Source organism: Aptenodytes patagonicus, chromosome 16, assembly GCF_965638725.1.
Source record: "Aptenodytes patagonicus chromosome 16, bAptPat1.pri.cur, whole genome shotgun sequence".
NCBI lineage: Eukaryota > Metazoa > Chordata > Aves > Sphenisciformes > Spheniscidae > Aptenodytes > Aptenodytes patagonicus.
Genome location: NC_134964.1, coordinates 4,026,193 through 4,051,961, shown reverse-complemented (window position 1 = coordinate 4,051,961; position 25,769 = coordinate 4,026,193). Strand labels below are relative to the sequence as shown.

The window sequence follows — 25,769 nt, the reverse complement described above, 5'->3', positions numbered from 1 at the left end:
TGGCTCCAAGGAAAAGAGAAGTTATCAGCAAAGTATGTGCTAGGACACATCATTGTAGGCCTTGAGGAAAACAAAGGAAGGAAATTTGAATACACCAGCACTTATATTTCTGCAGTGTCCCGTATGAACTTTCTTTCCTGAGGTACTAGAATCATCTGCCAGGCTTTTTTTGAAAATTTTCCCCAAAAGAAACTGTTGACGATTGTAAAGATGACACAATTAAAACCTTTCTTCCACTTTTTGTCTAAATAATGATGAGTTTTCATTCCTCTTAGTGTATAAATGTTTGTCTGTTGTAGAAAAGCTGTCACACCCCCCAAAAAAACCCCCCAAACCCACAGCAAAAAGGACACTTCAGCCTGACTGTTACTCTTTGTTTTCCATTTGATTGTGTATTTCAATCTCAGTTAATTACTTGGCTTCCAAATGTAAAGCCTGTCCAGTTCTTTCCAATATAATATTTAATATTCTGCCTTTCTACATCATCATCTTAAGGATACAGATTGTTCTCACCATTCATTTTCTGCACATTTGCAAATACAGTTGCACAGATTGGGAGCCTTATGCTTCTTTTCGTGGCCTTTAATCTCTTCCTTTAAAACTTCTAAATTTCTCTAGTCTCTTTGATCACAAACACAATAAACCCATCCTCCCTACAGGTTTTAAGACAATCCCAGATTATGTGGCTAGGAGAGGCAATAAGAGAATTGGAGCTAAGAAAGAAATCAGTCTTGTTCTCTAATGACTTCTTATTTTCTACTGCTGATAGTATGAGAAGATTAAGGCTCTATCTGCAAATCTTGTGAGGACAATCTAAGAAGGGGAGAAGCATAAATGATTAGACAACAACTTCTGCCAGCCAAGGGAAGTGAGAATGTCACTCAACAAACTTTTGGAACGGAGGAAACGGTCAGAGATAGTCTAAGCAGCAAATAAGGCGTAGTTGAAACAGTTGAAAAATTCCTCCTGGTTTTGACAGATTGGCAAAGGCATCTGTCATCCCCGCTTCTATTAAAGCATTTTAAAGAGAGAAAAAGAATTTAAAACTATATTACTTAGAGGTGCAATATGGGGATCAAGCCTGTGATAGAGCAGGGCACATTTCTTCAGATAAGATATTGGGTAATAGTCCCAATCTAGGTCCTTGCAAACGTGCAGAGATAGGCATGTGCTTAAATTTATTAGGCTTGTACTTAAACCACGTACTGATTCAGAGCCTCAGCTGACCTGGTAACATCCATTTAAGAGAAATTGCTATTATTTTATTTAAAGCTTAGAGATTATGGTGAAATGCATCTTGTTCCAAAAATAGTTCAACTGATTTCATCAAGGGACTGCTCTCTATATCTGAACTTGTTTAGGAAAAAAGCAAGCGAGGAACCTTTTTATAAAGCAACCTATATTATATGTATATAAAACATAACAGTTGTTTTAAAAAATGTACCCCAATTCTAAGAAAGAGCACTGCAGGGGAATGATCTCTCAGCTCAAATTTGTTCAAGTAATCAACGTTATTCTTTGCAAAACATGGATTGGAGAAGGAAAATAAGCACAGAAATAAAAACAGACTGGAGTTTCCCTTTGTTCTGTTCTTCTGCGGTTTCAGACACGTTAACGTTTTATATCCAGTTCAGTAAGCATTCAGTGTTGCCTGGTTTATTCCGGTACTGTTAACTACCAAGACAAGTTAAAATTGTACAGTCAAACTTTAGCTTTTCATTTATTTGAATTGTGATTTCCTGAGCGGTGTCTTCTCACCAGCTGGTGTACTTGTTCATTGTAGTTCATTGCTCGCTTTGAATGCTTTACATGGGCAGCCGCAGTTCTTTCCGAAATAATAAAGTAGCATTCTTGATACTGAATAGTTGCTGACATTTTGTATTTTTAACTGTTCCTCTAGGGTGAAATGAAATTAAATTAACAGAGCGTTCCCTACGTTTATTTTAAAAAAAGGAAACAAAAATATTTATGCTTCTTGGAAACATTAGCTATAGAACGTTGTGCCCCAAAGGAAAAATCACATCGTTAGCTTGTTACTGATCTTGACAGCGTATGCGCAACTTCCCTGAATTTTATGGCAGTAATTCATGATAGCCTTTTAACTAGTCGCTATTTCCAAGTCCCAGAATCATGAGTAGAAATTTATTGCAGACATAGCGTAAATCACATGGGTCACTAAGATGCCTAAATAATTAAATTATGGACACAGGCACAGAAGTATACTACGGGCATTTTCAAAATATACCCATCATTTCCCTTGCGTGGAACAAGAGACTTGGTGCTCAAAACCGGGTCCTAAAGGATTAAAATGAAAATAAGCTTTATGTGCGCACAAATGGATAGCGGAAGTTGCCAGCTTCCACTGAGGGCAGTTCAACCAACGTTGTGATTCTCGGTGTGACGGCAGCTTAGCCTGACTGGTTCACACGACACACCTGCGTTCCATTCTTGTCCTGGACTGAGAAGATTGGAAACAACCAGAGTCCAGAAAGTCAGGTTTTTTACACAGGATGGAATCTAGTTCAAAGATTAGGGAACACAGTAAAACCAATCCTAGTTGTTGACTTTACTACTTGTGACTGAAGCCTCCGTTCCAAAAAGTGCAAGGAGGACCAGGGGTGTGAGCAGTAAGTGCTGAACACGATGTGTTGCATTTAACAGTCCACTCTCTCTTGATCTGACGTAGTGGATTGTTCCCCAAAAAGTCTGTGGTGTCATTCATTCAAACTGGTGTTAACCTTGCTTAGGAACACCTTGCCTATATGTGATCCTGAGAACACCCATTTTCTTCCCTTTGATGTAAGCAGTACACGAGAGAATGTGACTGTGTCCCTGCAAAAACTTCAGTATCTTACGTCAGAAGCTGTTCAGGCGCAACCCTAAAATACATTATTCAAGTCACTGAGAATGGCTCGTAACTGTTATTCCAGGTGGATTTTGTAAAGGTGTTGTTCTGTTACAGTCTTGAATTTCTTTAACTCTTGCAGATTTTTGACAATGAAGCTAAAGATCTGGAGCGAGAAGTTTGCTTTATTGATATTGCCAGCGATGAAATTCCTGAGCGCTATTACAAAGAATCAGAGGTAAGAGACAACTTGATTGTGAAATGGTGAAGACGGGAATGTAAGAGGCTGCAGGAAAGCCTTGATAAGAATCAAAACGGTTTTATTTTTGTATGAAAACTTGCTGGTCGGTAGTATTTAAAAAGCTTTTGATTGGAGGAGAAGCTGATAGCAACCTCTCGATCTAGATTGCCTGACACTTTCTTTTGTGGATGATTCCTCCAACCTTTTGAAATGCTTTCATACCCTTGTCAGAACATATCCTGTACCAGACCTTTGATATTCAGCTGAATTCATTCAGAGTAGAAAAGGACTTTTCTTTGGATCGTGAAGCTCAGTTAAGTGTTTGCAGGTCTGAGCGGTTTTAAACATTACTGTTGTCCTTATTTGCATCCCGCCCCAACTAATAAATCATACGAAGTGTCTAAGCCCAGGCCAAGGACAGATATGCTGGAGTGAGAATAGGGTTGATGCACAGTTGCTCGGAGGCGACCATGACACAAGACCGAGAGGGACTGAAGCATACTACGTGCTGCAGTAAATCTGCCAAAGAGCATCGGTGGCAGCAGACACATTCACTCTCTTAAAATTCTCTTGAAAATTGCTCCCATGTATATTTGATAGCGCACATCTCTGAAGAGCATGTTTCTTTTAGGTCAATGCAATTCACTGTTTTGAAATCAGCGGCCACCATGCAAGTGAAGAGGAGGTCTCAAATGTTTTAACCTCAGACTTGAAAAATGATGGTTCACAAGAAGTAGCTAGAGAGGAATGATCTGATCTATGCTTGCATTTAATTTTGGAGATACGATTTGCCTCTGGAGCCAAGTATATATTCGTAGCTGGCAATGAGTGTGGCAGCTGTTTGACTATACAAAATGAGACTACATAATCATTTTTAGGATAGAAAATGAAGACTTGCCAATGAATATATTTTTATACCATAGGAGACATGAGTTTCAGACTAAAAAAGTCAGGTACTTGTTATCTCCCATTTATAGATCCTATTTCACATTTCATGTATGGGTCATAAAACAAAATTGGGTCTACAGTAGAACGAAAAGTAATTTTATTAGTTTCCTTACATAATGAAACCCGTCTGTTACGTACCAAAAACTACATAACACCTCATGAAACAGCTTATTGGTCCCATCATCTTATCTGAACTCCACGGTCTTCTGGTTCCATTTAGGAGTGAACTGCTGCATTTGACTGTGTTTTAAAGAAATCATGTAAGATTTTTCATCTCGGTGTGTGCACTTCCAGAAATTGTAAACGTGAAGGTAACGTCTAGCTTTTCAGCTTTCCTTCCCATTTTTAATAGCCGACTATTAAGCATAATTTCCATATGATTAATCTCACGATAATAGAAAAACAGCCTCATGTTAAGTGAGAAAAGAATTTCAGCATCTTTGTGTTGTTATTTCAAAGACAAATCTAGAGACCTGATTCCAAGCAAAATTTTAAATGGTTTTAAACAACAAAAATAGCCCAGCATCTGTTGTTTTTTCTGTACTGATGGATGATTTGTATGTTGGCTACCAAATTCTCTTTCAGAATTCATACAAAATAGTAAGAACACCTTAGCATTTAACTGTGCACATGCTGTAATTGATATTGAATTAATAATAGTTGAATTCAGTATCTTCCAAAGTTTACAAACTATGGGGTTTTTTATGCTACCATATGATTAATATGAAGCCAAACTCCCATTTCTGATGAGGCCTCTTTCATAATTTAGGGGCTATAAAAAGACTTTTAATGTTTGTAGATGTAATTTCCGTTTGTTTTCAATCAGAGCAGCAGAAAAAAGTAACTCTATGTAAATGAGAAACGGTCTGTGTTTTCCAAATAACGGTTTCAGAGATAACTGAAAACCATTTACTGTAAGCTTTCGAAAGGTAGTTTAGTTACACTAATAACAACAGTTTGGCTGCTTTTAGAGTATTTAATCTGAATTGATACTAAGTTTAAAGATTAAAATTGAAGTACAATCCTCAGGATTTAAGAATTAGATCCCACAGGGTAAGTGTTCTGACTCCCATCCAGAAAGACCAATCTGGATGATTTTAACTTCAGGCATGTTAGTAATCTCTTCATTTTGATGGATCTTTCACATGCTTAAAATTAAGCAAGTTCTGTATCAGGCTCGGCATACTTAGTGCCTTCTAGAAATGAGCTTTAAATTTCTTTTATATCCTGACAAAAGCGCATCTCTCATCAATTAAAAATATACTTCAGTTTTTAACTGCAATTTTCATTATTTGGTTGTATTACTGTGTATTAGAGAAGCAGCTTAAATAATTTAAACCTTTCACACACTACTTACACTGCTTGCTTTTTGTTAGTGCTTATGAGCCTGCTTGTCGAGGGCGATTTCTGGTGTGATCAGACAGCGCTAATTGCATAGTTGCTATTAAGCTGGTATTTGTGATTTCAGTTATTTTTAGTTTCAAAGTGCTCAGTTATCCTGAGCTGTTTGGGTCAACATCCTATCTTTTTCAGAGTCCTCTGTGTGAAAAGCCCCTTTCTACAATTTGACTGCAACCTTTCTCTGAGTTAGCGCATCAAATAACTCATCGACTATAACAGAATGAACCATAGCAGTTTTAGTGTTGTTTTTGTCATTTATATAGACAGAAGATATGGTTGTGTATGTATCGCACCGATATCATCAATAGAGGTAATAATGCTGCAGTTACCACAGGAGGGGTCAGGAGGTATCCAAGGGACCCGTGGCACCAGGCTCAGTACAAACAAGTGCAGTAACCGTTCTCTGCTTCCTAGATCTAAAAGATTATTTTTCAGTTGCCCTGACATGAATCTTATAAACAGATCTATATTCTTCCTTCCATTGTAACTTACATAATAATGATTCACACATAAAAAGACAAAATGTATAAAACATCTTCATATGTATAACACTCCATTTGAATTGCATAGCTCATTTTGACTTGTGCTGGTACTGATGAGAAAGGGCAAGCGTTCCATGAAAATGTCGTGACGGTTGCAGGGAAAATGATTGAATTCAACTTTGTGCATATCTGCTTTTTCTCTCCTTCTAAATATTAAGTAAAATTGAAAAGTAAAAAATATAGTTAGCTGGAGGCTTAAGGAGAGCTGTTGCTTCATTGAGGAACGCTTTAAGGGAACCTCTGCCGATAATACTGAGTGATCTCTTGGCCAAAATCATCCAAGTGATTTGAATTCCCTTACGAATGGAGGGCTTATCTGTCAGTGTATGCACAAAAAGGACTTAAATCACCAAGTAAATAGTGAATCGGAAGACAGTTTTGTTAGCTATTACAAACACGTACACAGAGTCCAGTTCTGTCTTTGTGGAGGTATACCGATTTCTGCTGTCAAAAGAGTTGCCCTTGTAGAAGGCTGGAGGAGGTATAACTGCAGCAATTCTGGGCATCCCAGAGCAGATGACTTTTAATTTTAACTTAATGGCCATCTACAAACTTCATTGTGAAGTAGCCGCTAGAGTACTTAGCAGTGCTGCCACATCTTAAATAAAGCTTTTTTTCACAAGCATGGACCTAAAAATCCTTAAACTTTTAAGAAGTTTAAATGTGAGGTTCCAAATCTAGATCCAAACTAACAGGTTTGCCTGTTTTTCTGTAAGGAGTCGCATATGTTTCCAAATCTGAATGTATCTATTACACTGAATACAGAATTTTGCATTTCTCTATAAAGAATGTACAAGCCTACAGGTAAGAGTAGTTGTACATTTTGTAAAGTCATTTCCTTGTGACTTTACCATCAATGAATATGTATCACCAGCCACCATGTATTCCCCATATAGACACATATATTGATCTGAATTACAGAAAAGAATAAAATTGAGCTATGCTGAAGAGTGAGGGCCTCGAGTGAATCATTCACTGAAATGAAACATTTACTGTAGACGTGAGCTACTGAGCAAAATGTTCTTTGCTACCATATTCAAGTTCTCAAAATTAAGTGTTTCGTTTCCTGTTTATAACAAAGCAGCTGAGAGTCAGACAAATGGAATAAATTTTTAAAGTTACCTCCAAACAGAAAGATTTCATGCAGCTGCTGCAGTGTTCTTCTTCGATTGCTGTCGTTTTTGACTTTAACACAGCTGCACTGTAATAGGTCCAGCTTACTACTGTCCAGGTGCTTTCAGAATAACAAAACCTCTGCCACATTACAGAGCCAGAAAACTGTGGTAGTGGAAGTAATACAGCTGCCTCAGCCCCCACAGTGAATGTGTGCAACGTGTTGGTACAGTAGTTCAGTACAGGGCAGAGCAAAAACAGATGAGAATTCCCTTTTCCTCACTAACTTCAGTTGGGAGCTTACGTAAAGGCTGGCTGGATTATCATACTTTAACACCTCAGAACTGTCCCAATATTTACAATTCTGAAGTGTTTAGCTGGCTCTTCCAGAAAATACATTTTAATGGAAATTCAAAAAGAGGAAAAAAAAGCCTTTAAATAATGACTCCGCATGAATCTCTGTAGTAGCATCTTTACATCAACAAATCTTTCCAGAGCCCTAGCTATGTAAGCTGAAATCCAAAACCTAGCAACTACAGCTGATGGTGAAATGACAGATCACATGTATTAAAACCATGAAGGATTGGTTCTGAAATTCAAGATCAAACAAAATGGTCTTCAGCTTAAAAGGAAAAAAAAATTGACTGCACTTCAAAAGCACAGTGGTGGAATATATTGCAATAGGAGTCTGAAGAAACAAATCTGTGCATTAAAAGGAAGGAAGAGTCTTTGTTTCTGGGACATCTGAGTAGCGTCCAGTAAGAGAATAGGATGTATGGCGTAATACAATGCACTTTCACCTCTGGAGAACATGTTCAGTCTGGGGATCTTTTTCCATGCTAAAATGGCCTTAAAAGCAGCAAGTAATTTTCAAGACAGATCAGTGACAAGGCTAACGAGATGTTCCATGCAGGCTTCCAGCATACGGACAAAGGAGGTGGTGGTGTCAGCTGCGGAATAGTATGGGATCTTCACATCATGCCTGATACCATGGCAGAGCCAAGGGAAAGGATGCCCATTCAGACCTGGAAGTTTTCTGTAAATGATGAATGTATTTCATTATTTAACTTTAAGTAAAAAATTACATTTCAGAATTAAATCTGAAAAGGCATTGCAACAACCCAGTGCCATATTGTCAACATGTTGGTGTTTGCCTCCTGGAAAGGGGGTTACAATTCTGCATCTGATGCCCATGACGTCTGCAGTCCATGAGGAAGGTTAAGTAAATAAATGCTAAATGCTAAATAATGGAATCTCCAACAATAAGCATGTTGAGCCAGGACCCGCCAGACGTGGCCTAAGTAAGAAACACTGGGAGGGTGCTATGTTTGAAAGCACGTCCATCACACTGTGGCTTTTACTTTATTTTATTTTATTGTAATTTTACATTTTATTCTCAAATAAGCCCAGCTCATGGGTAATGATGTTTCTCCTATGTTAGCAGAAGTGCTATTTTTAAATCACTCTGCACCTGGCAATAATGTATTGCAAATACAGAGTAGGTTTTGCTCCTCTGTAGCAAAAGGATTTGCCAGATGGGCTTTCCTAATAAATTGTGTCTGATAAAAGGACGAGAAGGTTATTTAAACAAAAAGATTTTAGCTACACCATTACATTTAAAACAGATTGAGGATTTTGCCAGTAGATAAATTAAGGGGGAAACAGTGAATAGACGCAGTATTCTTTGGATGATGGCCTCTCTAGAAAGGAAGGCATGGGTGGCTAAAAGCAAGGTGCACACAAAATTAATGATCTAAATAATAACATAAAAATGGGGTCAGACCAAAGATCAGCTCGCCCGGTTTCCAGTCACTGTCAGAAGTGTTTCAAACTCATGTGTGCCACAATTCCTGCCTAGAGAGTATGCTTCTTCGCTCCACCCTGGTGCCTCTGGTATATGTTTTGCAAATTGCCATACCTTTTGCAGGAAGAGTAAAGAACGGCCATGATCCAGTACAGGCAGGTGCTCAGCGCTTCCTCCTGGGACCTGGAGAGATGCGAGCATGGCACATGAGTCTAATTTGTTTTATCTGACTAACCTAACCAGTGAGCTACAGCATGAAAGACAGGAGGAGCAGCAGTGCTGTGTGCCAATATTACTTCTACTTGCATTTAATAGAAAATTATCATCCCTGCTTCTTTTTTTTTTTTTTAGAAGGACTTCGTATGCCTAATTGCAGAAAGGATTCCAGGCTGTGAATCTTAATCTGGCAATTTGAAGCCGTGAGTTAGGCACATAAAATCATTCTGGGTTGTGGCTTTCATGTCAAAGATCTCATTGATTTCAGTGGGCTTTGGATCAGACATTGAAGAGCAAAAGATCAGCAGTCCTGGTCACACCAAAGGTCCTTCTGGCATGGTATGCTCCCTGTGGCTATGGCCAATAGCAGAGGCCTAGGAAAGGTGAAAATGTATGCAAAAGAGAGAGATAAATATAGAGATTCTTCCCTTAAATACTTCCTCGTCTGAACCGTAGCACAAACAATTGCTGAGCCAGAATTTGTGTCTTTGTAAAATAGTCCAAGACCTTTTTAAACACCTAATGTTTTAGCATCCGGGTAAAAAGCCCAGTGATGTTAGTTTTACTTATGATAACAACTCACCTCTGTAAAACACTCGTGCCCTTTGAATTGATGGCCCAGAGCTTAAACTCTCAAGTTCACTTCGCTTAATGTTGCTGTGTATCTTTTGTCCCACTACTCGGCTTATACGCAATCTTTGAGTTTTAGCTCACCTGAGCAAGCACTCAGTAAAATCTTTAACATCTTGATCCTTCATACAGCAGTCTGGAAATCTATTCCTCTGAATTCTTTCTGTTTCCTGGCTTCCATTCATCAGTCCACAGTTTTATAGTATCAATATGTTAATGTTTTCAGAAAGGCAGGAATTCCCATAAAAGCAGTTAGATGTAAGTCGCCCATGCTGTCCATCATTGCCTGGCTCTTCGCTTGAAACTGTCCAGCCAATTTGTGACTAAACATCATGTCCTTCAAGAAAAATGGACGTGCTTGAGGGAAGCAAAGGTGCCGTCTCTGGGCGCTGTTAAAGGAATTTGCAACTAGGAGTGATGTTATGGATGAATTGCATTGCAGTAGGTGAATTATTTGTGGGCCACTGATTTAAGAACGATTTCCACTATGAACGCCCTTGTCTGCTGGGTCAACTTCACAAAAACAAAACAAAACAAAGGAAAACATTGCTTTCACAGCATCCAGAGGGTTCTTGAGTTTGAACGAGACACAAGTTTTATGCGTGACTGAGCAGTCATGCAGGGTAGCTGTTCATTATTTAATTTTTATTTATAAATTCTGAATACTTGATACTGACTCCAATTCATTACATTAAATCCCTTTGGACTGCATTGAAGTTATTCCATTATAGGTCTGGTTATCACCGAAGGGATATAAAGCATAACACTCAGTATTATTAAAGTGCGTATCTGAAGTGCTTAATCAAGGCAATGGCTCCATCACACTAGCACCGTATGTGCATGTAGGAAACAGCAGACCCTTTCGTACATTAAACTGTTTTCTGTTGATTTTCCTTTTTTCCCTCTCTGAATATTATGTCTTAGTTCTTCCCTTTTTATTTTTTTCTTTTTATTAGTATTTTTATATTGATTGCTTCAGGCAATAATCAGTTATAAAACAACTCTTTCAACCAGAAAATATCTAGATCAATCTGAGATCAAGCTTTATTGAGCGAGAAGATTGGCAACAGCATGTGACTATGGGTTGTGATATACAGTGGTATGCTGCTCTGATACATGATGATGCTGCATTGTTTTTTATGGTGATTTAACACTGAAACCTTATTATACTGCGAGCTTAAAGTTTCTATTTAGAAAAGAATACGTCAGCAATAAAAGCAATGACTTTCACAGAGAAGGAAGACTATCGCCTCATTAGAGCTTTGTAAAGAGGCTTTAACGACAGAGCTTCAGTTTATGGATAAAATCAGAAGCCAAGTCAGGAGATAACTAAACATTAGAAAAAAGGAACGCTGAATGATCTATAAGCTCACAATGAATGAAAGAAAATTAAGATCAGAGTAGTCTTATCAATTTGTTAGTTTTTCTTCTAATTGTCTTCCGTTTAGCACGTAATTTAAGCACGTACTTAAATACATGTTTAACTGCTTTTATAACAAAGGATGGGTTTAAAAGGTCTTCCCAGATCTCAGCTTCGGGAAAGGCAACGCAGATAAGCACGAGGGGTTATTCCTGAAGACAGATTTTAGAAGCTCCACTATGAATTTACTGAAACTACATTTTTTTTTTCAAGTTTTGAAAATCAAGGTTTAACCATAAATTATTTCTATTTACAAGATGTAATTAGCAGGATTGGACAGAAAGTGAGATGGAATTATACCAATATGGAAAATAACACTTTGATAGATAAAACTATATCTTGTATGGATAAAAGTAAACCTTAAAGATGAACCAATGTCCTTACTGGTTTTTTGGTCTTGCTGTTGTAATTTCAACACCAATTTATTTGATTTTTCCAGTTAGTAAAAGAGAGACAGCGTTGAAATTAGTCATTCAGCGTTTTGCCCAAAGATACCGTAACTCAGTTGTAACCAGAGATGGCTAAATTGGAGGAGTTTCGTACTTTGCTGCCCACCTGGATATACGAGTCCACTTAAAATTGAAGACGGCGTTGTCAGTGTCACATCAGTGTTGATGTGTCAAAGCTCAAACTGGACATGATTTCAGGAAGACAGGCATGGGTAGAAAGTACTAGTAAATCACACCGAGGGAGTAGGGGGAAAGCAAGCTCTGAAGAAGCAACATTTGTTTTTTCCAAAGGCTATAAATAACACTTGGAGTGCATTGTATTGTAACGACTTGCAATAAGGTATTTTCCTATAGCAGGAAATGTCCTAGATGATATGATTGTCAAAGCATGTGCAAGAATACGCTGCCATAGATTCACTGGCTGTTGGATAAGAGACAGGATTTGATTTTAGTATGTCCTAGTGCTTATTTAAGTCAATTTCATATTACTTTTTCGTAATGTTTATTAGCATGTTTTCATATTTTATGTCTTATCAGAACATTTACTTTAGCAAATTGACAAACAGGACTTACTCTCCTGCATTTCTCAGCATGTTTTCTTCATTTTGCAGGATCCTAAATATTTCAAGTCACAGAAGACTGGGAGAGGCCAATTAAAAGAAGGCTGGAGAGAGACCCATCAGCCAATTATGTGTTCCTACAAACTTGTGACTGTGAAATTTGAAGTCTGGGGACTTCAAACCAGAGTAGAGCAGTTTGTACACAAGGTCAGTGAAACAGGAGCTGCTTCTTATCCTTCACATAAGCAGAACTTGAGTACTACCCTGCACAGGAAGGTAACTGTGGCTGTGTAGAAGCTAGGGAGCTCAGCCGAATCTGCTTTCAGACCTCTCTCAAGGTCTGAGAGATCTGGAGCGCAGCCAGAGAGTTCATCTCTGGGTATAAACTTGACAAAGCCTGGAGCTGCTCAGGCCTAAGGTTGAGAAAAACTATCAATAACGTTTTCAGTACTGTGATGAATATATGAGCTAAAGTATTTATGAGTATACGTGAGTCCCATACATGTAGCAGTGATGTGCAGAATTTCTTAGAAACAGGTAGTGGGAAAGTTTTCCAATCAGTCTACTAAAAAACTAATTAATGAATGGCATAACAGCCAAATGATAATATTTTTCAGATTATCGACCTTCCACATGTTTAAAAAACTAACACGGAAAAAGAAGAGTTCCAGAACGTCTTAATTTCCCAAAGATTAATGGGTTCTGTACGCATCCCAAATGGCTTCCCATGCTAGTCAAAGCCATGCTGATGTGGTCCAGTGTTGGCAAAAGGTCCACTTCAAGTGGGCAGTTGGACTACAAGACCTTCAGAGCCAGTATGTCCGACTCTCTGGGGCATGTCTTTCTAGAGACAAAACTGTCAGAACATTTTTCACTGTAAATCATGTTGAAAGACTACAGTGTTACTTTTCTAAAATGTTTCGTTGCTGCAGAGGTATTTGACCTTTTCCTTGTTTCGCAGGTGGTCAGAGATATACTATTGATTGGTCACCGGCAGGCTTTTGCCTGGGTTGATGAGTGGTACGGTAAGTATTCTCCAAATTTAGCCCATTTAAAAGGGCTCATGCAAAGCTTATGACAATTAACAACAGATTTCCATTTGCTTTCACGGACCGTCAGGTCCTAGTATAAGTTGTTCACGAAAGAGATGGAACTATGTTCAGTTTCTCTGGAACATACAGAGCTCGTTTACAGCAGGTTCTTTGTAACAAGAGTCGGCTGTATTTTAGGCAGCCAGTAGGCAGCATACAGGGACGCCTTTACATCCCATACATCTCAGAGTACATGCATCAGTCCAGTCGCCCTTCATGGTAGGCAGATAGGAGCCGCCCCTGCCGAGAGTCATCTTTATGGAGAACTGCATGCAGGTTTGAATAAAGCTGCTTATTAAGACTGCATTAACATGCAGTCATTTCCATACTGCAAACTCCGAGGGCCTCTGATCCAACACAATTTCAGCTTTTTAGGAAAGTTTTAAACTGTTAATGGGGACTGCAGTAAAGAAAAGATGGAGCTCTAACGTCCTTTCTGAAAAATGGATATAAAGGTAAAACCTGCTGGGTCTGATTCAACAGCAGCTGCAGGCAAAAACTGTTTGGAATCCATGAAGCAGCTGTAGGAATGGGCACTTTCAATAGTACAGCGTAATCCTGAATATCAAAACAGCCAATTATATTTTATAAAATAAGCTCACGGGGGTTGTGCTTTTTACATGCATTTTCAGTAAGATGTATCCATAATCATAGATACTTGTAGAACAGTTTCTAAGACGTTTCTGTAACGTATGGCAGCAATTTGGGAATCTATTTAGAATGTGTATTTAAACCCTCCTTAAGCTTCGGGAAACACCGTTTTGGGCATTTCATGGATAAGAATGACACCTGTCTTTCATCAAAACTCAGAAACATTCTGCGTTGCTTAAAAACAGTCAATTAGCCCAGCTGGTGCGAACACATACATCTCCAGTGACCTCATAAACCTGCATAATTTTACACTAGAATCTAACCATAAACTCGTGCTGATTTTTTTAAAATACAGAAAAATTTGCTTTTGAAATCACAATGTTCGTATACATTTAATAGTGCATGAAAATCTTGTGCTGTAATGATCATAAAAATACTGAAATCTACTAAAAATATCCTTTATTTTGGGATGACCATAAACTAGTAAGAGAATTTTGTATCCAGTGAGAAAGAGTTCTTAAGAGATTTTTTTTTTTTCCTATTTTTTACCTGAAATGTAGTGATCCGTTATTTTCCCTGTACGAAGTCAGGGAAACGGATGACTTTAAATAAAGAAGCCTGACTTCATGTAAAAATTGAGCCCACAAATTTGCCCAAAATCTAACCAAAATATCTCTTAAAGTCAGACATAAAGAAATGTTACTGGGAAGCAAAGAGTCATCTGCACTTTAGCAGAGTTATTGATAATGATAACAAGTGAGTAATCATGAAGTAAAACATACGGAATAGGTTTAGCCCAAAAAAAACATTTAACCACAGATTTTCCCATCTTAACTCTGAAAGCACCCTGTCAAAAGTACTCTTTCCACAAATAAAATATTGTGATACATGATATCTTGTGGATTTTTACTGTCACGGTGAGTCTTTTTACTAAATAATATAGCGTACCTTTAGAACTTAATTGTCAGGCTAAGTATAAAACCTAAAAAATCTGGGCCTACTAAAATAGACGTGAATAAAGGCTAAGTATATAGCAAGATTTATTAAAAAAAAAAAAGAAAGTGCAGAAAGTTAGTTTAGGTAACTCTGAGCTGTCTGCAGCCCTTAGGCGTGGTTCTCCAGTTCAATTTAATACATATGATCTGTAAAGCTGTTGTGGTACTGCTCTTGCCGTGTTTATGTGTGTGGGGAGAGTTTTTCAGAAATATACTTTTTAAAGTGTCTGTGTGCCTTCAGTGTGTCTATTAGCACCTTTTAAAATAAAAGTTTGAGAAAGACTTGGAGACGATGTAAGTCAGCTAAACTGAATCAAGTAATCAGTGTAATAAAATCAATTATTAAACAACACGTTATGGGTGTTACTGATTGATTACTGTTACTGATACTGTAAGTATGAATGTGTCTTGTCATTAAATTTACTAAACTGTATTTAGCTTTATTATTAAGAAAATCTATTTTCACAGCGTTATTTACTAATAAAGAGCATGTTCTCTGCTTGGCAAAATGCATCCTTAGCATGTTATTGACATGGCTTATGAGCTTGTTTTTCATTCCACATAACAGTAAAAGGAAAAGGCTAAAAGAGTATGAGTTAGTGGTATTCCATGTTTCCTTTTGATCAAAATTTTAGACTGCATTTCATTTTCACTGATGAGGTATTACATCGTGCTACTGATATAACAGCTAAAGTGATCTCTTTCCTTAAAAGCTGTCTCAGAGCCTCATATCACATAACAAGGAGTGGTGTGATATAAGAATTTGCAAATCCAGGTGACACGTAGTAAACCTGAGAAAAATGATAACCTCAAGAACAAAGACACAGTGTACATTACCAAAAGTGGTACACACTTCCAAGTATACTGTGCTAGTAAAATGCTATTTAAGTTTTGTGAGTAAAAAGTTGATGGCTATTTTCATGAAGCTCTGAAGTTATCAAACCGTCGTAAAGAACAGACTAAAATTCTGACAGCCTTCATGTTCACTTACACCTTACTCACAAGTAGATTTATTGAAAGCATGAGAATACTCAGAAGAGTATGGTCACAAGTCAATTAACTGGATTCTTTATGGTTTTACTGGAAGTGTGGTTTATGACAAATCTTTTTAAGATCTGTAATAATGGTTTTGAGTTACATAGCAAGCACCTAACAGATTATGCACTAGTTTGACAACATGAGGCATGCCTAGACAGTGATAAATGATCCTGCTGGTAGAATCAGCCTGACTTGTGGAATATTTCTAATTCTTACAATTCATTAAATTGCTTGAGGCGACAAAACTGTTAACGTATTCACTATTAATTCACTTACCAGTATAATTGTTAGTTTCTGGAATCTAAGCTGATGTGTGCTCTAACAGTAAGAATGTTTGCTGGTTATGAGATGTACTATGCAAAGATAACATAAAATCTTTTTGAAAGTTCCTGGAAAGGTAAGTAAATATTTATAATACTTCTGTATCTATCCTTTATTCCAAGGGATCTTCTAAAATCTTTTTAGAAGATCTTGGCCTTTGTCAAGGCCTGCACTTCAATACTTTTTGCCTACCTTATGTTACACAGATACTCCTAAACAATTTCCACTCCTTCCTGTTCTCTGACTCCCTTTGACTTAACCTTCTTACACCTTCCTTGGCTGATATAACTACCTTTATGAGTCAATTTCCATAAAGCTAGTTGCTCCATGCTTTTTTTTAAATCCTTTTTTGGCTTCTGCTGAAAGACTATGTGTTCCTAGACCCTTCTCCTAAAAAAAAAAAATTAAGTTTGTACTGAATCAATGGAAAATGCCAACAATTTTGAACTTTTTACAGATATGACTATGGATGATGTTCGAGAATACGAGAAAAATATGCATGAAAAAACCAACATTAAAGTTTGCAACCAACATTCATCTACTGTGGATGAAATAGAGAGCCATGCCAAAGCAAGAGTATGTCCGTTTTCAAAAACATATTGCCCATCCTCAGCTAATACGCCTGCCCAGATCAGAGAAGAGCAATGCACTGATCTTGCTGACCAGTCAGTGGAATTTTGGGGAGGTTTTGCTTCAGTAGGAACAGAATCTTTCTCCATCAAGTGCAATCCTGCCTTTTGCTTGCACTGTAAACTGCCACTGATGTAAGAAAGGGTGGGGTTGGGCTCATATACAGCTCCCTGTCTTCCAGGAAAACACAATTCTCAAATTTCAGTTGGATGCATGAAGAGGAAGTTAAATATCAGTTTTACTTTCTATTAGTTGAATAGTTAAAAAATGCAAGAGTTCAGAGTGCTTCAGTCAAAAAGCCAGGAACGTGGGGAGTGGAAAATTTCTGTGGGACTGATAAAATTGTTTGCTTCACCAGGAAAAAAAAAAAGCTAATGAATTATTCACTCTTTTGAAACTAATTTTAATGTTGTCATTGATTAGCTACCAACAAGGTGAGAAGTATTTTCGGAAGTATATAACAGCAGTTTGTGGAGAAGGGCAGGTTTCTGTGTAGGTTCTTTGATTCAGATTCTGGAAACTTCATGAAGTATTTAAGTTCCTAATTTGGGCACCTCGAGTAGAGGCCTAAAATTAGAAATTACTACTATCTGCAAAGAGAAAAGATGCAGTGATATTTGCTTTTGAAGTGTTAATTATTCCTTTATTTCTACTAACTGCACTGTAGAACTCGGTGATGGTTTTACTCCCGTAAGGAGTGCGGGGCAAGGCCTGAAGGGCTTGAAGACTTTCCTTTGTTCTTACGCAGTGCAAATTGTCACCAGCCTGAGAAGATGTTGTCTAAGCAATAACCAGGAAGGTGATTCTTGTGTTCGTAACGCTGCAGCTCCATTGACATCAAGGTTACTCCTTAGCTGAGCAGTAAATTGAGAATCACTTCTGACTTTGGCTCTACACTTCAGGGTTTGGCTTTGAATGCAGCCTGCCATCCGTAGTTCCCATGTGGAAAATTGCCATTGAGGTCAGAATAGAATTTGTCATTAATGATAAAAAAAGAGTCTGAGCCTTCTTAGCTCAGGATAAAGACTGGTTTTACTTGAGCGTGTATCAGAACAGAATTGAATTTAAAGGGAGTGTAAGCTAAAAAGCCAAAGTCAGCTGAAGGGACAGTAAGGATTTCATGTCTGAAATTAAAATGGACAGTCATGGTGGATACCACTTAGTAAGACTTTAATCAGTCTTCACTTAAATGGCCAGCAAATTGAGAAATCTTCCTGTCCTCTTCCACTTTCATTTATCCAAGACAACTTTTGTTTCGTGTTGTACAGAAGTCCTCAATCGAAAATAGCTGAAATGAATGCATGGGCTCCCTTTGATGTCAGGGTGCTTTTAAACCATTTGAATTCAGAAACACTACGCGCACTGTTACAGGGTGTGAAACAAAATGTAAATCAGCAAAACAAGTTCAGATCTATCTCCAACACAAGTAGGTACAGTTCCTCTGAGACCATCTGTTTATTTCTACCACTTATCTCAGAGTTGAAAATAGCTTAGTCCTCACTCCTAATAACTGGCACAGCAGTGTAAGCTGAAAAGGTCCCTGGAATGTCGTCTGCCGGGAAGAGAGAAGGCAGCTGGCAACATGCATGCTTTTGTTTATTTAATATGATGATGTAATACAACATAAAGCTGCTTCTACATAACATGTGCAGCCAAGGCTGCAGATGCATGCAGCTGGGTAATATTAAAAAGTACCGATGTACTGGAAGTATAGGATTTTGTCATACATATGGTAAGCACTATTGCCAGTCCCATGTCTCAAATCTGTGAGAATTTTAAATTTATTAAAATGCTAGTGTTTTTATTTCTGGGGTTTTGAGCTTTCAGAGCTCAAAGAATCTACAAAATGGTTCAATGAAATATTTCAAATTTACAAATTTAACACGATGTTCAGCAAAAAACATAAAATTTATTTCCGTTGGCTCAGTGGACATCTTGCAGGCAATGTGAACATGAAGCAGCAGGTTTCAGAAGAGTCTTGCTGCTTTTTTTTGCTCAACTTACCCGTTTGTAGCAGATGTCGTTCGTCTAGGATTTCACCAAAAAAAGTTTCGCAAGGCTCAGCTCAGAGCACATCTATGCTGGGATCGCTCTGCCCTCTTGTGGGTTTCCACAGCACTGTGACACGTTTGTCACCTGCGTGAGAAGACTTTCATTGCTTTTAAAGCTTTCTGTGGACCCGGTTTTCCATTGCAAAGTGGCTTTAACCCCACATCTCATTTTGCCTCTATTTTGCAGGGAATTAAGCAGTGGATTTGTCAGTTGGCCATAAATGTTTAAGTACAGATTCTGGATGGAAAAGTTGAAAGGCGTGTTGTGGCTTTATCAAGTGAGAGGGAATTCTTCAGGCTTTATTAGCAGAAAAGCAAAATGGCCTCAGTTACGTGCATGCAGCTGCAACTAGAAGTCAGTAGAAGCTGTGCATGGGGGGAGAGAGAATCTTTCATCCCTTGGTAATTACAGTAGACAAACAAACCGATGACAACCCTTTACTTGTTCATGCTCATAATTTAGATTGGAAAAAAACCCAGCAACCTATTAGTTTTATTTTGTTTGGAGTTCTGAAAAATTCTACTTGCTAACTGTGTATCTAAATGTATTCTTTAATTGCCTGTGAAAGAGCTCGATTCTTCCAACAATTACAGAGGTAGCACTCTTTATTCACTTCAGACCCAGGTAGAAGAAGAACCATTAGTATGTCATTAATGTATTTAACTTCATTTTCTTAACGTTTGCTGCTTATTGTACTCCAGTCAATGCATTACAATAGGAAGGCATTCATGTGGAGAATCACTTAATGATATGCATGATAAGCAATCATTCCCTGATTTAGAATTTGGATGGAAGTAGTTAACTGAGTTAATGAAATGATCATTTGAAATTATTCTAACGTGCCTTTATCTTTCTTTCCTTCTTGCTGAAGACATGACAATGGATGAAGTCCGAGAGTTTGAACGAGCAACTCAGGAAGCTACCAACAAGAAGATTGGGATTTTCCCACCTGCAATATCTATCTCTAACATTTCCATGCCTTCTTCAACCCGCAGTGCTCCATCTAGTGCTCCATCAACTCCTCTCTCCACAGATGCTCCTGAATTCCTAACAGTTCCCAAAGACCGACCTCGGAAAAAGTCTGCTCCAGAAACTCTCACTCTTCCAGATCCAGTGAAAAAAAACCTTTAAATTAACCCAGCATGTTTCCTCCTGATAAGCCATGTCTACCACAGCAAGAGTGATGTAACTCAATTTCTACAAAGGTCATGGTGGTTTGTTGGTTGTTTTTTTGCTTAAAATAATCTTACTGGTGTGGAAAGATTACTTCTTTACTCAGACTTGATCCTTAAAACCTTCAGAGAAGTGCATGCAAGAGAACGTCGTTTATATATTCCTAAAGTAGTGTTTCAAGCCATATGGTGCATCTTACTGACATACAGTGAAATAGTCTGAGGGGAACCCTGTAAAAGAAAATAAATCTTTCTGTAGCAGTATTCTACCTACAAATCTTCATCTAGGTCATAGCATTTATAATTAGGAGTAGGTATTTAGTAAAGCTGCCAAGGACTTCTGAGGCAAATTAGTGCCAACTAGAATGCAGGGTTAACAGGAAAAAAACCCTCCCATTTTCTTCTTTTATAGCCGATTTTAAAATCCTTCCTACTCTCAGGCTTCTCCTGTGTATTCATCAACCTTTGACCTGTAACTCATTGTACTTGAACACCAACAGCAATCACTCAGATTCACATTTTGCTTAATATGACTCAGGATTTGGGGCCTAACTAACAAACGCAAAACTTTTCAAACCTAAAATATCACTGTATTGAAGCCCCAATTGTAATTAATTATACTGACTTTGAGGCCATTGAACTATTTCTATCTTGCACAGAATTTGTAAAAGAAACCACCTATTTCTTGTAGATAATGTATTTTAATAGCTCTCCCCTGTCCTTTTGTGATCTCTTAAGTCTGTATTGGTGTTCATCAATGGTATTCCATGTGTAAGATTGAAAAAAAGCAGCTAAATTGAGCCAGTTGAGAAGCAAAACCAATGAATTCTGTCTTTTCCTCACTGGAAGAAGAGTGTAAGTAAGACCTTGAATGTAAAGGAAAGGAAATACGAGACTCCTTTTTCTTTCCTGCCTCGCGTCTTTCCCAAACAGCACGATCTCTGCTAACAGAAAACTGCTGCCGGGCTTTACCATCGTCTAGGGAAGGGGTGAACAAAATCAGTCACTTTAAAAAGCAAATGAATCGTGGGGCTGCTCAGTCCTGTGTAGGGTGACGTTAAGGAAACAGAAGTGCTCCTCCTGGTCTGCATGTGAAATCACTCGTCAATCTCAGGAATTAAAATGTAGAAAAGGATGTTTCCTGGTAGGGAAATGTAGATTGTGGAAGGAGGAGAAAAATAAATGACAGAAGTGGTCTCTTCCTTCCTTTTCAAAATGTAAGCGCAGTGAGAAACTTTCCCCACTGACCCCCATTTGGGGTACTTTGTTCTCTTTCATACAAACTGCTATTTAATGAATGCTGTCAGTATCTGTCTCTGTCGGTAGCTGTAGCAGACGCTGTTCAATTCCCAGTGAATGATAGCTATTACCTGAATCATATGATCAAAGGGGGTGATATTTTGTACCACTGGTGACATGGTATGTGGATAAAAAAAAAAGAGGGTCCTCCAGAGCTGAACTGTCATTGAATGTTGAACAATCAGTTTGGGGATGGCCTTTTACCTGGATGGAACGTTTGTGCCATCTTCTCAGCACAATGCTGTGATTTGACTGGCTTAAATGCACTGACCTTCTCAATGGCTCTAGATCCAGCAGAAGCGATGTTGAATGTGTGATATTTATAGGGTAGTTTTAGTGGCAGGAGAGGTAATTCCACTGCCAACCTGCGCTGAAAACAAGTGTATATTTGTTTGATAGTTAAAATTCTGTAGCTAGCAAAATCTGGGAGCTCTTTGTAGGTTAGCTGTGGTCTGCCTTCATGCACTCTCCCACTTACTGTCCATGTTTTGCTTTGCTTTTCTTCTCAGAGCTAGTAATTCTGTGTGATCAGTATACTAATGGGTGATGATTTTTTTGTTTAAAAAGAAGCCACTGTAATGATGCAAACAAAACTTTCCTACATTAGTTTATGATTTCAGCTTAAAAAGTGTGCAGATTAAGTATTCATGATTATAACTGGTCTAATCTTTTTATTATCACTTATTTAGAAGCAAGATTGGAACATTGGCAGAGAAGGGAAACCCTTGAAAACATAAAGCATTGTTTGGTTGTTTTTTTCATTTCCTGAATTTGACCTATATAGAAATGGTTTAGGTCTGCTCCACCTGAAAATCTATTTTTCAATTAATTTTTTCTTTGTCAAAGAAGAATTTGCTCAGCTCTAGTCATAATGTCCTTGTGCTTACATATTACTGTTTCTATATACGTTTTGGCATCTGGGTTTGACACAGATTATTAGACCAAAGCAGTCATACCTTTACTCATATTTAACTGACTGATTTAACTATCCCATGTGGATACACTGATTATCATATTAAGTAGGTTTGGGGATAAGGCATGTATGAAAATTATTGACATACCTGAATAGGACACATCTTAATAGCTGCATGACAGAGATGTAGGAGAAAGACACTGATCGTGTCATGGAAAGAATGGCAGACTGCTTAATGCTGTGTCTCCGTCTGCACGTGCTGCTGCCGTAGCCCTTCCACCGAGCAGTGCTGTTCTCGACGATTACCAGATTTATTGACCAAACAGCCTGAATTCACCGTTGGCCACAACAAGGATCACGATCAGCCACATTGCCTCCACGTTGCTTCCTAATGAAGGCAAATAAAGAGATCTGTAATGTTTCATTGCTTTGGATAAGAAATACCCCAGGCTTTTTGTTGCCTATGTAAGTACCCTCTGCTGTGTTCTGCTTTGCCTTTTTCTGTTTGGTTGGGGTTTGTTTGTTTGTTTTTTCGGGTAGGATAACTTTTTCTAGAATATTCCCAGCAAACACAAAAAACCACACAAGATTAAATGAAAAGGAAGGTCTGAATACTTCAGTAGAACATCTTGAGGCAAAGGGGTTGTTTTCATTACTGATTTTTTCACAGTGTTTTCTGTTGTATTTTCAAACATGTTTATTAGGAGAAAAAGAGCGTTTTGCAGGCGTTCATCACTTCTTTTGCAAAAATAAACGATGTGATTATTTAGTGAGTACATCTTTAGAGCATGGTGCCACACAGCAAAGCTGAACAGGCACGATAGCCGCGTTCCTATTCTCTGCCACAGTGACTGAAGAATTACATGATACAGCTCTGCTGGGACTTGACAAGGAATTTTTCATCGAGGAGAATACAGTTCAGAGCAAATAACGTGATTAGTTTGTTTGGGTTTCTATTAAAACCTCCTCCCAGCTTTGCTCATACTTCTATGTATTTCATATAGAACAATCATTACAAAATAACTGGCAATTCACTGCAGTCTTTAGAAGGGTAGATCTCCTAATCAATTAAAAAGGGGAGGTGTCCATAAAGACTATGCGGAGCAGCACATTCCTGAAACACATACTTCATGGGATTTCTTATGAATGTAATTGTTAATTCGGTAAATGACTGGATAAATCTTATGGAAAGAAACTATTTGACATTATTCTTTGGCTTTTTGATTTTGTGACATCTAGTAGCCAATTTGCATTAATTGCTGCTGTAGAGATTTTGTATTTGTTCCTTGAATTTTAGTTTGTAACAAGACCGCTACATTTTGTTAAAACTGCTTTGAAGCTTGCTGCACTATAACTTCAAAACAATGTGCTATCATTTGAAATAAGCCAAATGTATATGCTTTTTATGAATTAGTGCAGTAAGAGAGAATTCATGATCTTGTCAATAGGAGCTTTTCTGTTTTCATTGTTTGGACTTGGTTTAATATGTGTAAGTTAAAATTGCTAAGTCTAACAATGTTTTGCTTTAAATGAACAGCATGGTCATTGAATTACAATCTCCTGTAGTTTTGTGGTGTCACTAAAACAGGTTTCATTGTTTTATTTCATTTCTGTGATAATTCCACGTGACTCTGAATGTCCAGTAATTCATTTTTTTTATTTAGAGCAATCATGGCTACATTAGGCAATACATCACTACCATCAAAGAAGGACCAAGTTTTGAAATGCTCTGCATGTTAAATAATGCAAAGTTCAGCAGAGGAATTTGATTGTCATATTTCTCATTCATATCACTTAGTTTCTGATTTTTCCAAGTTATTTATTACTTTTAATATTGTATTTTTCCTTGCATTTTGTTGTAAATAAACTACCAACAATTATTCTTTACAATTGTGGCTATTTTCTTTTACTAGGTCTCCTCTAGCAAGGAACATATCCATTAACATTTCTGCCCCCAGCTCTGCAAGTCACTTCCTCAAAATTAAAAAGCACAAAGAATTGGCTTTGTAAGGAAAATTTAAACCACTTACAACATCTACTAGGTTTTGTTCTGCCTCAGCTTTTCAAAGATTTTATCAGGGCAGGTGCCCGTCAGTCTGGTGTCAGCCCATTCATTTGTAAATGACCATTTGGTTGACAGGGAAGTTTTTCAGTAGGGAATCTAATTCTCTATGCAGGGTTTGGCAGCCCAGTGTTGTAGTAAATACTGGAAAAGAGGCCACTCAAAACCTCTCGGAAGATAAGAGTCCTCCATCGCTTGGCTACAAGTCATTTCATTTCAGTCAACAGAAATTTCACGTGCACAAGGATTCTTTAAGCTTTTAAGTAGAGGCTTACTCCATAGAAATAAAGCTTTCTCTGAACCAGAAAAATGGTAGTCGCCTATTCAGTATAGAAATGCTCCACAACAGCGTAGGACAGGACGCAAGGAACAAACGTAGGCTTAGAAAATATTTAAGGTAGAAATCACATGGTACAAAAGAGACAGAAACCACGCAGCCCTGCGTGGCTTCGGGTCTGCGGTGATGACTTCTGGGTGGCTTCAGCGCAGGGAGACCCTGTTGGGGTAAGCGTGCTGGGGCCGTGCCCTGCAGCCAGCCAGGACTCTGGCCGAGTCTTTGTCGCCGAAGTCAGGTTGTGACTGTCCTCTATGAGGCGACATTACGGCTGGATTCTCCAGCAAGCAGCAGCGAGACCCCCAAAATTACAGTGCTGGCAACACGTGTTCCCCAACAGTGGTCAACAGCTAGCACAGTAACACATCTAATGATTGGGCCTGACCTGTTTTGTTGTCGTTTTGGTTTGACTTGATGTTTTTTACAGTCTGGGCTGGTATTGCTAGGGCTTCATTAAAATTTGCACACAAACAAAACACTAATGCATGAAAATACATTACAGATTGGTTAAAAACCTGGACCTGATCCTACCGCTATTAAAATTGGTGGAGCTGGGTTGCGCTCTTGCGGAGGAAAAAAATTCCACCCCTTCATTCTTTACAAGAATGAGACATCTCGGAGGGCAGAAATACATTTAAAGTAGTCTTAAAACCACAGTTTTACTGTGCAGATGCAAAACTACGGAAGCCTTTTATCTCATCTCCTCGTGCTAATCTGCATACAAATGACACCTCTTCGCCACGATGAAACCCTGGTAGGACCGACTGCATGAATGGCCGTGGAAACGACCTGATTGATACCATGCACGAAATACATCGGGAACGACTGAATAAAGGAAATCCTGAATGCCGTTGATTCTCTGCTTTGTAACGGCGTTCTGAAAAATGAATGGCTCTTCCCTGATTCCGCGGTATTTAAAATAGGCAGAGCGCGGGGTGTTTTTGTGTACTTTGCAAATGCCAGCTGGCAAAGCCTCCCTACACCCCCAGGGGAAGAGGCAGGACTGGCAGTCCCGACTCGGCGGGGCGCGGCCATACGACAGCACCGCACCAAGTCGCGATACCGGAGCTCCCCGCCCGCGGGCGCCGCCAGCCCCGCTCCC

The 25,769-nt window shown here is 38.4% G+C and overlaps 1 protein-coding gene across 2 annotated transcripts in view; it reads left to right on the top strand.

Annotated features, from left to right (window-relative positions):
- Positions 1–24,155, top strand: part of PITPNC1 (phosphatidylinositol transfer protein cytoplasmic 1) — a 91,235-nt gene extending 67,080 nt beyond the window's left edge. The window contains exons 6-10 of one of the 2 annotated variants that reach the window (XM_076354193.1): positions 2,988–3,083; positions 12,221–12,376; positions 13,131–13,194; positions 16,663–16,781; positions 19,759–19,838. In XM_076354193.1, coding sequence (XP_076210308.1) covers positions 2,988–3,083; positions 12,221–12,376; positions 13,131–13,194; positions 16,663–16,781; positions 19,759–19,764 — 441 coding nt within the window. In that variant the 3' untranslated portion in view covers positions 19,765–19,838. Of the gene's footprint in view, positions 1–2,987; positions 3,084–12,220; positions 12,377–13,130; positions 13,195–16,662; positions 16,782–19,758 lie in introns of both variants that reach the window. The other variant, XM_076354192.1, reaches the window with a different exon arrangement.
- The last annotated feature ends 1,614 nt before the right edge of the window (positions 24,156–25,769 follow it).